This window comes from Amblyomma americanum, chromosome 1, assembly GCF_052857255.1.
Source record: "Amblyomma americanum isolate KBUSLIRL-KWMA chromosome 1, ASM5285725v1, whole genome shotgun sequence".
Classification (NCBI taxonomy): Eukaryota; Metazoa; Arthropoda; class Arachnida; order Ixodida; family Ixodidae; genus Amblyomma; species Amblyomma americanum.
In genome coordinates, this window is record NC_135497.1 from 537,048,735 (window position 1) to 537,063,262 (window position 14,528).

The window sequence follows — 14,528 nt, forward strand, 5'->3', positions numbered from 1 at the left end:
AACTACGTTGTGGTGCTCACAGTTGCCGATGCTAATATCCAAGATGTCACCGGGCTGCTTTTTATAATGAATCTCTCGAAGGTAGCGCCCAGGAAAGAATCGACGTTTCCAAGCCGCGCTGACGAGCAAGTCCAGGCGTCGCAAGGGCACGAGCACTGGCTTTCTTCTTCTTGGAGACGTCGTTCTAGCTTTCGTCTTTGCTTAATTCTGCACGAGCAAAGGACATGGACTAACACTACATTGTTGTGGCCACAGCTACCGATGTTATTATCCAAGATGTCACCGGCCGGCTTTTTATAATGAATCTGTCGAGGGCGGCGCCCAGGAAAGAATCGATGTTTCCAAGCCGCGCTGACAAGCAAGTCCAGGCGTCGCAAGGCTACGAGCACTGGCTTTGTTCTTTTTAGACGCGTCGTTCTAGTTTTCGTCTTTGCTTAATTCTGCACGAGCGCAGGAGATGCACTAAAACTACGTTGTGGTGCTCCCAGTTGCCGATGTTATTATCCAAGATGTCACCGGGCCGCTTTTTATAATGGATCTGTCGAAGGTAGCGCCCAGGAAAGAATCGACGTTTCCAAGCCGCGCTGACAAACATGTCCAGGCGTCGCAAGGTCACGAGCACTGGCTTTCTTCTTGGACGCGTCGTTCTAGCTTTCGTCTTTGCTTAATTCTGCACGAGCAAAGGAGATGGACTAAAACTACGTTGCGGTGCCCACAGTTGCCGATGTTATTATCCAAGATATCACCGGGCTGCTTTTTATAATGAACCTTTCGAGGGTGGCGCCAAGGAAACAATCGATGTTTCCAAGCCGCGCTGACAAGCAAGTCCAGTCGTCGCAAGGGCACAAGCACTGACTTTCTTCTTCTTGGACGCGTCGTTCTAGTTTTCGTCTTTGCTTAATTCTGGACGAGCACAGGAGATGGAATAAAACTACGTTGTGGTGCCCACAGCTGCCAATGTCATAATCCTAGATGTCACCGGGCTGCTTTTTATAATAGATCTGTCCAAGGTAGCGCCCTAAAAAGCATCGACGTTCCCAAGCCGCGCTGACGAACAAGTCCAGGCGTCGCAAGGGCACGAACACTGGCTTTGTTCATCTTAGACGCGTCGTTCTAGCTTTCGTCTTTGCTTAACTCTGCACGAGCACAGGAGATGGAATAAAACTACGTTGTGGTGGCCACAGCTGCCAATGTTCTTATCCAAGATGTCACGGGGCCGCTTTTTATAATGGATCTGTCAAAGGTAGCGCCCAGGAAAGAATCGACGTTTCCAAGCCGCGCTGACAAACATGTACAGGCGTCGCAAGGTCACCAGCACTGGCTTTTTTCTTCTTGTACGCGTCGTTCTAGCTTTCGTCTTTGCTTAATTCTGCACGAGCACAGGAGATGGACTAAAGCTACGTTGTGGTGCCCACAGTTGCTGATGTTATTATCTAACATGTCACCGGGCTGCTTTTTATAATGAATCTGTCGATGGTACCCGATAAAAACGCACGACAGAATTTTTTGTCGCGCATCTGTCGCGCGACACAATTTTGTGTAGCAAGACAAGCTGTCTTGTCGTGCCTTCTGTCGTGCGACAAGCTTCGTGTCATGGGTTCTTTCGCGCGACAAAGTTGTTTGAAGTAGGTTCTGCCGCACGATAGACATCTTTCCTGCATTTTGTCGTGCGAAGAAGGTCCCTGTCGCAGCATTTGTCGCGCGACAGGTTTTTGTCGCAGGTACTGTCGCGCGACAAAGGGAGTCGTGCCGCGCGACAGAGATTGCGTGCCTCAGCAAAGCTGCCTGTCGTGGGTTCAGTAGCGCGACAGATTTCTATCGCGCCTCTTTTCACGCGACAAAAGTACCTGTCGTGCGGCCTGTCGCGCGACACAACAGCTTGTCGTGGGATATGCCGCGCGACAGATACCTGTCGTGGGATGAGTCACGCGACAGATACCTGTCGTGGATTGTGCCGCACGATAGATACCTATCGTGGGATGTGTCATACGACAGATTCCTGGTGAGGGTAGTTGTTTTACTGCAGAATTGTAGAAATACTGTCGTGCTGTCGTGTGACTGCGATATGATCAAATTAACCAAAGATGCTTCAAAGCGCGTTCACTGTGGCGAGTCGCGAAGAGGATGCGAAATGAAGTGCTCATTCACATTCGCGAATCGAGTTTTCAACTCGCTTCCCGCGACCTGGCTCTCTCACCGAACGAGAATTGGCTTAGAGGAGAGGCACTGCTCGAGCACTCAACTAATTCCCTTCTGTTCACACATGACAATGTGACGAAAATAGTGCATTCTCAAGAGTATAATGCGGCTTTGAAAGCCCAAAGAGCTGTAATGCACAAGCGACGAAGCCTGCGGTGCCTGCATATCCGCACGCGCTTGCGGTGGCGGCATGTAGCTGCAGCCACGACAGCGCCAGCACACCAATCGGTGTGCGGAAGTCGAATGGCGCTACTGAAAGTCAGTGTCCTCTTGGCTTCTGTGACATGTTCAAGCCATGTAACATAATGTACCGCTACTACTACATGCGCAGAAAAGGCCAAGGACACTTCTATGTGTCGCGGAAAAGAATGGCGTTAATCGTCAATCAGGGAAAATTACTCGCCATGACCAACCGGCTACACAAAGGCAGCATGTGTGTACATGCACGCAGTTCTCTGTATAAATGTTCAAAGCAACCCCGATATCATTTTTCCGCGTTTCAGTTTTAAGAGCGTCAGCTCTTACCACTTACGTTTGTCAAGGACACGTCTGTCTGCAGGGAAGGTCAAATTTGCCAAGACAGTTACACTATATCATAAAGCAACAGCGGGTGCGTAGAGCCTCAGTTTTCACAGATACCTTCGATCCGTTTTACATATGCCAGTATAGCGGCTATCGAAGTGGAACCCCGGGGACCGTCATTTGCATCAAATTTGGGGGCCGCCCGTTTGACGCATAACGATCGAAGTGGTGTCATTTGAGTTGTCATGTTCCTGAGGATAAAATAAATATTTAGATAAAGCCCAAAATATGTGGGGGACTCGCACCGACGACCTTCTCGCACCCAAACCGTGCATTCCGGGGACTTCCAGACAGCCATATGGCCTAATCGTTTGTCGCAGAGGGTTCCGGATGCGGTCAAACTATTCGTCTTGTTGTAATGCACACGTTTATAAAATTCGTTACCTGATATATAAGGAGGAAACATACCTGATTTAGCGAAGCTGGCTGTAAATCGCAATAGTAGCGCAAAATCTTTGAAGTAGACGACGCTGCTTGTATCTTAGAACGAATGTTTCCGAAACGAAACGCCCTCTGATGTTTGTATTTTGTCTTCTCCACGTTTGCTGAGCACCCCGATCTAAACACTTAAAGCTCTCGTAGCTAACGCTATTAAGTCCAACGCTGATGCAGTGTTGGCGGAGAATTTTTTTAGCGGCACTGACGTGGTGCTTATCATAAAATAGCAAAAAAATACTTTACGACGTCGTTCATTGCCTTCACTGAAAATTTCATGACGGTGACACGAAAATGTCGCTAAATATAGACAGCAGCGTATGCAGCCGAAGGTGAAATGCGGCGGCCGGCGAGTTTGAACCGATTTGATTCTCGGTCGAAATGAGAATAAAGTCTTGGGACTGACGTCAACCGCGCGCTTTAAAGAGTTTCGCCTGCTTTGACACAGTCTAGCTCCTGTGCACCCGCGCTCGGTCCTCTAAACTACTCTGGTCCCAGTGTGACTGTGTGCTATGACAATCTGAGAGAAAAGGAGGATGTCTGGGGGTTTTGATGTGCACCACGGCCATACAGTTGAGCGACATGATAACGTACGGGCGCGGCATGCCAGCCTGAATACCGGCCGCCAGCGTCAGAAAAATGCGACAGTAATGTTTGTTCAAGTCCATACTAAGCCGTCGGATGGAGTATCGTTGTCCAATATAGAGTCGTTGGTAGAAGCGATAACAGGATTACAAACAAAAGTCTCCCCACGGCGCCTTTAATTGCTGCTGCTCAATCGCGGCTCTCCTGGCCTCAGCTGGCTCTGCTCCTGAAGGTGTCACGGAAACCGAGCATATCTTTGTTTTACTATGAGACGAGGTTCACAGTAAAACGATGACGAGAGCAGCACCTCAGCGCTAGCCACTTTCGAAGTGCACTCAGCTGCTGCATCGATGTGAAACCGGCTAGGCTTAGCGACGACTAGGGCAGCCAGGGGGTAGCGCGTAGTTCATTGCCCGGCGCGCCCGCGGGCGGCGTCGTTCCTGAAAGCTCGCCTCGCTCACTCCGGCTGGCTCACTAATTGGCTCAACAGCTTGCGACCTTCACTCGGAAGGCTGGAAAATCGAGAAGCGAGCGACTGGCGCTGCGACTGAGCGATACTTTATGCCCACGTTTGCAGTACTGGTGAACAACCTTTAACGCCCATATGCTTGGGTTATCGGCTGCGTTGCGGCGAGTCTTAGTTAAGATCGTCCGCGACGCCATCGTCACCGTCCGTGACATACCGGCTGAGAACTTCAATTCCAGTACGTGCCGAAACAGCTCGTATTTATCGTAACAATACGAACTCGAACACACGGCTGCTTCGATGCGCTAGTGGGCTCTTGCTTGTTAAACTACACGCGATCAGGGTGCGGCGAGTGCTAGCCGCTGTTGCATAGCATATTAGCTAAAGTGAGACGCAAGTATCGACGTAGTTACGTAACGCAGTTGATATCTAAGCAATCCGCTTGTACTGGTCACCGATTAACTGTTAAGTTTCATGATCTCCGGTGAGCGTGCCAGTGTCGCGCAAATTAATGCATCGCAGCTACTCTCCATCGTGCCAATTGCGTTCAACTTATCCACGATATTCGCCAGCTTGAGATACGGTACTTTTCTTCGCTGTTTTTGTCGCAACTTAGTGATTTTATCTGGCATGAAACGAAATTGCATTCTGTCAACACCGTCGTCTGCTCTGTCGTCTGCTCCGTCGTCTGCTAGAGCATCCGGGTCACTTCAGGGGATCACAGGATCGCAGCTTCTACAAACGACATGCCAGAAAAAGTAACTGAAAGCGCTTTAGTATTCTTAATCTAAAAATAATTTAAAATAAATGCAGTGTCTTTGTTGTGAAGATAATATAAATATTCATGGTTTAAAAAACAAATTTTTTTGTCGGTTTCAATTTTTCACCGACACGGAAGCGCAGCCGTCGGCGCCATTGCAGCGCAACCGACGCGTCATGTTTTGTATTATTTGCCTCTTTGAAGCATTGCTTGAGTACTTGTACGGCGGACACGTGTGAAGAACTCATTCAATGGGAAGGTGAGCAGTAGTGTGTTTTGGAAGCCAACGACCAGGATTTCGGCCTGTCAACATTGGCGAGTTTCAACGGGTAAGCCATGAGGAAAGACAGTGCTGGGACGTCTTGTCATCTCTAAAGGGAACGAAGACTCCTGCGCCGTTTTACTAAGCCTGGATGAATCGCATGGCCGGTGAGTCCCGCTCAGCGTTTCTTTGCTAATGATCTGTATTCACACGCGCTATTTGTATGCGGCTATATAGGGATGTGAGTGGAGGCAATCCGCCTGCGGTTGCCGCAGCTATAATGCGGCGCCAAAAAAGCAGGGCCTATATCCTGCATGACAAGTGTTGTTCTCATTGTCTTTATGTGCATTTAGTACTCGCGTGCCGTGGTAAATAAAAATGGCACCAGATATCACAACAGAGTTCGCTTGCTGGCGCTTCGACACTCGGTGAAAAAACATGGATTTGCACTGCGTAGAAGACGGTGAGCGAGAAGTGCCGCGCGGCGGAGCGCTCGCGCTAGGCTAGCTGCGATCAGACACCGCACTATTTTGCTCAGGGTTAGTACTCATCGGATTAGTGCTTGTGCCTTAATATGCGTCATACTAAATTCTGAGACAGTAATCGCATGCGAAAGGCTAGTTCAAATTCATCGCCTTGTCATTTGTAAACTTGTCTGTGCTTCCCCAGTGGAACAAGATTTGAGGCAGTGTTATGTCAAATTTAGATCAATCTTGCGTCTCCTGAGCTGTAAACGTTGATGCTTCCTCTCCTTCTGAGCACTGCGAGCTGTCGGGGATGCAACTGCACAATTATTTACGATTTCTACCTTTTTGCTATATCCCTCGCTTTTGCGGCCCGCATTCAAGTCGTTCGCCATTGTCGATGTTTTTCTTTGTTACTTATTTTCGCTTTGTTATTTATTCTTGGTTGCGTGCCATCAGCTGTGGTGCCGGCGATTCTTCGAGCTCGGAACTCTTCCCAGGCACGGGATCCTACCCACAGACCTCCCTTCGGCGCACTCACGAGTGTTCTTTGGTATTTTTTTGTTTCTCTTGCCCTTACTTGCATTGTCAGTCGACAAATTTGTGCAGCTTTTAATTGTATGCACATTTGTTAAATGCACTAGCAGTTTTTCTATGATGCTAAGCTGTGCTGTGAGATATCAAGCTTCTTGCTAGCGAAGGCATGCTTTTTCCATTCTCTCTTCTCATTTAACCAAGGCAGACTGGTTGCAACTTTCAATTTAATACCTAGACATTGGTGCAAGGCAGCATGATAGGAATTAATGAAAACCTGCACATCATATATTTCAGCCAGCTCATCTTTCAGTGTGGTTACAACAGTTATTGTGACTCTTCTCAAAGAATGTATATGGGTGCATTACATAAAATCTGTTCATTTGTTTTGTCATAGGCTAGCTCATTGTTTTTTTATTTACTTATATTACGTCTAAGTTTAGTTTTTAAAGCAGTAGACGATTTCCTCTCTTGTCATTCATGACATATCTACAGCCACTGACAGCTGTTGCTCTGGATGTATTTATTTGCAGTTGCCAGCGGCTAGCATCTATTGGGCCATGCGTGCTTCCTGCCTTCGGCTGTGTCATCCCTCCTGATCTGTTCATGGTAGTTATTCTTTTTCAGTGATGCATATCTTAGCTGCCTGTTTAGAAAAATATTTTTCATATAGGCTTGCAGCTAGGTTTAGAAATGCATGAAACTCTTCATACACTTCACAGCAGTACCTCAGCTTATAATTACCGGAACTGTAGACTTGTACAAAATATAGTCGCTGATGTAGCTCTTGACGCAGCTGCTGTTAACATAAACGTGCTTTGACATTGCACACCTGTTGCCTGGTATGCATATGTGTCCTTGAAAAGGACCTATATGTTCATTTATCCCTTTAAAAACGTTGTGCTCTACAATGATATTTTACCAGTATTTCTGATGCAGAGACCAAATTGTCAGTCAGTAATGTATCATTGCACGATGACACCAATAATTGTATGGCATAGCATCCTTGCAATGCACTGGGCAAGCTGCTATCAGCACAGATTTATTGCTGGTTTATTGCCATAGCATATGGTTATACTGCACTGTTTGTACCTCTACCTTCTTAAAGCTGTATACTTGAAAAATTTAAAATTATTTGAAGGAAACTTCAAGGAAATGTAACAGTAACTGTCTCACATTTTGGTGGACACTTGAACCGTGATATAAGGGAGGGATATAGAAGGGAAGTAATGAAGAGCTGATGCCCATGTTAGATGACCCTCTTTAGTTAAACATACCTCGCAATTAACACATTTGGTGCAAAACAAACCTGGGACTTGCACGCTCACAAGCACCCTCATGTCAGTAAAACAAAGTGCCAATGTTGCCGTACTTTAGAGCTTTGCTCTTAAAAGCGCAGCTGACTGCTGCTCAAAGTTGAGAGCAAAAATATGTCTACTTTTCCTCATGTGCAGTCTGCGGTGCTGGTGCCATTTCCAATGGTGATTGACATTGAGTTGCATGATGCGCAGTTCGTTCCTGGAGTTAGTGATTTTGTCTGTCGTGTGAATGTGCTGTTAAAATTAGTGCAGAACAATGGTTCTCTAGTTCATGTTAGGTAAGTGTGTCCTGTGCCACATGCTACCACCCTTTTTCCTCAAATTTCCTAATCTCATTTTGCCATCTGATTGCCACCCATTCATGCATTCACCTACTCTTGGAATCCTCCCAGTGTTTTAGTGTGGTATTGCTTATATCTTCTCTGCATTACACATGCATTGCACTTCCTCTTTTTTTGATTTAGTCAAGATATCTCTGTTCCTGTTTCTTGCATAAGCATAAGAGGCGACTCAAGTGCATCATCTGGGCTTGTGATGCAATGTGTAGGGCATTACGTTTTGAGTAAAACCTGGTTTCTCCCTACTGTTCCACCAATAAAGATTCTTAAAGATTAGGTTCAATGCAATTTCTGTGCAAATGTGCCTGTAAGAAAGTGTGGTTTGAAGGTGCACAATCCGAAGAACTGCTGGAGTGTAGTGGATGTCACATAATTCTTCTGACAGATTTTTTAAACAATTTTGGTTATTTTATTTTCCTTTTAATGGTTATTGTTTGTCGGTTGCTTATAATTTTTGGATAAACTGAAAACTACATCTACTGACTGGTATTTCATTCCAATAATTATACCCATTATTATGAAGCTGTGTTGGAAGGTAGGTGTGCATTTAGTATGCGTGCTTTGAATTTCAGTGATTGTTTCTGCAATGCAAAATGGAGGACAGGCCTCTGCTGTGCGAGTTTTTTCAATGGAGTGAAAGTAGCTGGAGCAGCATTTGCTACTGTGTCACCCATCCAAAAGTTCTCCCACAGACCACAGAGCTTCTGAATACCTATGGCTTAAAGCTCGAAGCTCTGATTGCCCTTTCCGAGGTTTTCTGCATTAACGAGTGCAAGCCCAAGGGCTCAGAGCTAACAAGCATTTGAAACCATAGAGTAGTAGTGCTGGGGCCGTGCAGCAAGTCAGTGTGAAATAGGTCGGGTTAAACGTTCTTTACTGTAGAAAGCTAGTGTGAAAAACTAGTTGCGCTCACAGAAACCGCTGTTTTTTCTTAGTCGGTCATTGAAACAAAGCAATGCATGTAAAATTTGATATCTCACTGATCCCTCAGTTTTTTTCCAGCTAAAATCCAAGAGTTGCATGGAAGTTGTGCAAGCCACCAAGTTGCGTATGATGTTTGCCAGGGACCTGGAACAGGCTGGGAAATTAGTGGATGGCCAGTGGTATTCACTCAGTAAGGCAAGCTTTTTCTGTAAGTACAGTTTTTGGCATGGCATTGCTTAGGAACGCATGCACTAATCTGACTACTCTATGCTCGCCCATGCTTCAAGAATAACGAAGTACATGAAAAAAATTGATTGCCGAAAAAAAAATCGCTGCTTTTGTTATGTTTTTTCAGGAAAGTATTTGCCATTTAAAGGGCTGTGAGAACCATGAAAATTATGTGCTTGTAGTGGCTTTTTTTTCAAATTTCTTCCACGTCTAAGTTGGCCTGACCTTGTAGCTTTATGGTGTCCTTTTGTTTGCTGTAACTGCAGTTTGGCCATGAGGGTTAGAAGTTTAGTCCTTTATTTAGATGCAGTGTCATATACTTCATGCATAAATTATTGAAGCAAGCACTATTTTTTGTAATAAATGAACATTCATCGCTGTGGCCATTATAACTGCACTTGACTCTGAAATGGCTGTCTTCCGGCATTCAGTATTAGATCTCAAAACTAGCCGGAAGACACAAAGCAGGAGAAGAGATGAGCACAAGATGAGGCTGGTCTAACAACTGAAATTTTATTGAAGGAAAGTGGCAAAAGACCTGCAAAGAGATTCAAGCACGCAAAACCCAAAAGCAGTGAGAGGGCAAAAACAATCGAAAGGCACTGACGTACTAGTAAACCATCTAAAAAACTAATTCCTTACAGTGAACGTTCACCGACGGTTTAGCCAGGCACTTGTTTTTAGCCTTACTGATGTAGTAAGCCTCGACTATATCAGGACAGATTTATCACTTCCCTAAACGACTAATCTGCCGCAGAAATCAGGCGTGCAAAGAGAAAGGTCGTCCTCCGTTTGCATTCACGAGATTGAATGTGCAGTGTCAGGTGAAAATTCGTATTCCGCTCTATACAGTGAAAGTGCTCTCAGCCAGGCGCACATTCAGATATCTGCTTGTCTGCCCGTAGTAGTTTCAGCTACGAGGCAGTGGAATGCAAAAAACCCGTTTACTTTTGCAAGTGGTGAACATTTTTTATCTGCCACTGTACATAGCGGACGATTACCCGTAGTTGTATCAAGCCTAGTTTGAACGAAGAAGCATAGGGCTCCTGGCTTACTTTTAGCGGTCAAGACAACAGCAACATCATACTTTGGTGCAACTTTCTTGGGACGGTGAGAAATGGCGTGGAGGTAGGGTATAGAGCCCGTCTTTTTGTGCTGCTAAACTACGTCAGCATCATGTGAATGGTGTTCAGTTCCCTCGAGAGAGTAAAAACACACTCTGACAGGTGCGCGAGATGGGCAAGTGGGAACCCAGGTGCCATTGGCTTGGAAACCTGCTCCGAGAATGCATTCTAAACACTGTGATGGCATGACTTCCACAAAGCGGTCGTGATGCATGCGATTGCCAACCTGTCCTTCACCAGCCTCGAGTGGTTCAACTCGTAGCTAAGAGGCTTCCTGATCTTGGGCTGTGGCGCCAACATATGTGGTCGTCCGCAAAGCGCAGGTCTAAGTCAAGAAGCTACAAACGGTTTTGCTTAGTGAAATTCAGACATAAAAGATAGGCTTTGACCACATGCCTAAAGGTTTCTAAAACGTCTTGTGCCAACTTATCTGAGCCCTCCTTGTGCAAAAAAATTAGGTAGCTATCAACATAACGAAATGCTACTATGCCGAGGTCTTCCAAACAGGGCTTTGATGCGGTATCGACTGGACAGAAGAATGTCGCGGAGGAACAGTGCAACCTGGGACCCTCTGCATATGCCTGATTTCTGATGTAAATACCGCCTTGCCAACTCACAAAAGTGGAGTTCTGTGGAGTTCTAGTTTCTTGTGGATAGCAACCTGGGCAGGTGCTCTACAGTGAGCATCGACATGGAGGGCCTGCACTATTCATTGTCACATGATAGACCTCTGAGGCATGTGCAAACTGCATCAGGGTGAACAATGAACATGCTTTTACAGATGATTGCGTGATTTCGGTTGCTGGCTTCATGGGACTGTTCTCCTTTTACTGCAAATCTGCATATGTCAGTTGGCAGGGCGGTATTTACACGCAGGTCGTACCTTTGCTCAGCAACATTTTTTTGTCTAAAGTCGATAAGACATTAGAGCCCTGTTTGGAAGACCTTGGAATAGTAGCATTTCGCTATGCTCATGACTATCTAATTTTTCTGAACATAGAAGGGTCAGATAAGTTGGCACAAGATGTTTTAGGAGTCTTTAAGGCATGCGTTCAAGGCCTGCCTTTTACACCAGAATTGTCTAAGCAGAACCGTTAGCAGTTTCTTGATGCAGTTTCTTGATGTGGACGAATATGTTTGTCGGGGCTACAGCTAAAGATCGGGGAAGGCTTTTTTTATCTGCGATTCGGACGACTCGTTGCTGGGGAAGGCTGGTGAAGAGGTGTATTTGTCGCTGGTTAAGGTCAGTAAAGATGGAAACACTTGATGGGTGTGCAATCTATGCATGACATGAGCTTTACATAAGTCATGCCATCACTGCTGAGGACGCATTCTTGTAGCAGGTTTCCAAGCAGCTGGGTTCCCACTTGCCCATCTCAACAACCTGTCATAGTATGTTTTCACTCGCTCGAGGGTAAGCAGCACATACTCCGATGATGCTGGCACACCTTACCTCCACAGTATTTCACAGTCTCAAGAAAGTCGCGGGAAAGCGTAATGCTGCGTTTGTCTTAACAGCGAAGTGCAAGACAGGAGGCCTTTGCGCCGCCATTAAAAAGGCTTGATAAAACTGGGTACTTATCCACAATGGACAGTGTCACAAAAAAAGGTTCACCACTTGCAAAAGTAATCGAGTTTATTGCGTTCCACTGCCTTATGGCTGCAACTAATATGGGCAGACAGGCAGATATTTGAATTTGCACTTGACTGAGCACTTTCACTCTATAGGGGGAAGGCAAATTCTAATCTGGCACTGTATGCTCAATCTTGTGAATGCAAATCTGAGGATGACATGTCTTTTTGCACGCCTAATTTCCACGACACATCAGTGGTTTATGGAAGGGATAAATCTGTCTATAGATAGTTGAGGCTTACTACATCGGTAAGGCTAAGGACACGTGTGGCTAAGCCATCGGAAAACCTTCACCGTAAGGAGTTTGCTTTTTTAGATGATTCATTAGTATGCCAGTGACCTTTAATTGCACTTCGCCCTTTCACTGCTTGGGGGTATTGTGCGCTTGTATCTCTTCGCGGGTCTCCTTTTGCGGCTTTCCTTCAATGATGCCGCCGCAGTGGCTCAGTGGTTATGGCGCTCGGCTGCTGTCCCAAAAGACGCAGGTTCGATCCTGGCCGCACCAGTCAGATTTCAATTGAGGCGAAATTTTAGAGGCCCGTGTACTGTGCGTTTTCAGTGCACGCTAATGAACCCCAGGTGGTCGAAATTTCTGGAGCCCTCCACTACGGCGTCCCTCATAGCCCGAGTCGCTTTGGGACGTTAAACCCTCACAAATCAAATAATCAAAGTCTTCAATTAAATTTTTGTTAGTCCCGCCTCTTGAGCTCATATCTTCTTGTGTGTTCTGGCTGGTTTTAAGGTGAGTCAGTACCAACTCGGCCAGTCATAAGGCTTGTTCAGTATTACAACATTTTTAATAAAGTGAGAAGTTTACTAGGCTATGTTTCCGGGGATCGTGTCCGTAGCAGTTGTGGGCAACTCGGAAGAGATAGCGTCATACGATTGGTTGTGTAATTGGCAGAGGATGATGTGAGGATGCTGCTCGAAAAGAAAATTTCATAATTGGGTAATTATTTACAGCCAAAAATGTCCAAAAAGTGGCTGGGCTAGAGAAAAATTGCCGCGAAATTTGAAAACGCTGAAAGTAGGTGGAGCTACAGCGTAGTGCCAAGTTTGAAAAACTGGAAGTATGGACAAAGCCAAAGCTTGGCGCCAAGTTTGAAAACTCGAAATGAGCAATCATGTGACCAGTGATAAGTGTCCTATACTTAACCAGGAGATGGGAAAAAGAATGATAAATTAGAGGCAATTAGGTAATTATTGAGAAGGAAAGGCAATGAACGCGTGATTAGACTGGGCGGGTATTCAGTGAGTGGGCAGGAACGATCCGTGGAGGGAAATTTGAAAACTCGAAATCGTTGCTGGGATGAAATGAGGGTAAAATGAGAGTTAATTGATAACCAATCAAGTCAACGAGAAAACAACGATGGCGCCAAATTTCAAAGGCGACCAGTGTCGAGGAAGCATCAACGCTTTCACATTTTTTTTTTGCGCAGGTAGCAGCGGTGATCTCTATTTTTTGTTTTTTTCAGCCAAGACAAAAACCATTTTTCTTGGCTCATGGGCGATGCATCTAGGAACCTGCGGCCAGGACAACGCTGGACAGCATGCATCAGCAAGCTCGAAAAAAAAGCACGAAACAGTAAATAAATATTGATCATTTTCGTTTCAATTCTAGTGGTTTTGTGCACGAATTACTCTGGAATGCACAAAGCTTGTGTTAATTGACAGGCAACCATTAACAAGCTGTGCATTTTTGTGCATAGCCTACTCCAGAACACAAATCCTGTGTTAATTGACAGGTGTAACGACTGTTACACAGTGTACGAGCACTACACAAGACACACTACAGAAGACAAGGCAAACTACAGAAGACAAGACAGACAACAGAAGACAAGACAGACCACAGAAGTCAAGGCAGACTACAAAAGAGAGGACAAACTACAGAAGACAGACTATAAAAGACAAGACAGACTACAGAAGACAGGACTACAAAAGACAAGACAGACTAAAGACAAGACAGACTACACAAGACATGCCCTAAATACGACAAGACTACAGACTACAGAAATTTTCTGTCTTAGAATCCTGTAGTGCGTTTTGACTGGGTAGCGCCCAGGAAAGAGTCGACGTTTCCAAGCCGCGCTGACGAGCATGTCCAGGCGTCGCAAGGTCACGAGCACTGGCTTTCTTCTTCTTGGATGCGTCGTTCTAGCTTTCGTCTTTGCTTAATTCTGCACGAGCAAAGGAGATGAACTAAAACTACATTGTAGTGGCCACAGCTGCCGATGTTATTATCCAAGATGTCACCGGGCCGCTTTTTATAATGAATCTGTCGAGGGTGGTGCCCAGGAAAGAATTGATGTTTCCAAGCCGCGCTGACGAGCAAGTCCAGGCGTCGCAAAGGCACGAGCACTGGCTTTCTTCTTCTTAGACGCGTCGTTCTAGCTTTCGGCTTTGCTTAACTCTGCACGAGCACAGGAGATGGAATAAAACTACGTTGTGGTGGCCACATCTGCCAATGTTCTTATCCAAGATGTCACCGGGCCGCTTTTTATTATGGATCTGTCGACGGTAGCGCCCAGGAAAAAATCGATGTTCCCAAGTCGCACTGACGAGTAAGTCCAGGCGTCGCAAGGTCACCAGCGCTGGCTTTTTTCTTCTTGTACGCGCCGTTCTAGCTTTCGTCCTTGCTTAATTCTGCACGAGCAAAGGAGATGGACTAAAACTAC

At 45.8% G+C, this 14,528-nt stretch overlaps 2 protein-coding genes across 2 annotated transcripts in view; one reads left to right on the forward strand and one right to left on the reverse strand.

Moving 5' to 3' along the window:
- Positions 1-14,528, reverse strand: part of LOC144129241 (uncharacterized) — a 169,418-nt gene that overhangs the window by 140,856 nt on the left and 14,034 nt on the right. The gene's annotated exons all lie outside the window — the stretch shown is intronic.
- Positions 5,159-13,453, forward strand: LOC144107743 (uncharacterized). The gene is made up of 5 exons (XM_077641245.1): positions 5,159-5,456; positions 6,213-6,306; positions 6,821-6,896; positions 8,947-9,076; positions 13,329-13,453. The coding sequence occupies exons 1-5, from the start codon at positions 5,441-5,443 to the stop codon at positions 13,451-13,453; spliced, it is 441 nt and encodes a 146-aa protein (XP_077497371.1). The 5' UTR covers positions 5,159-5,440.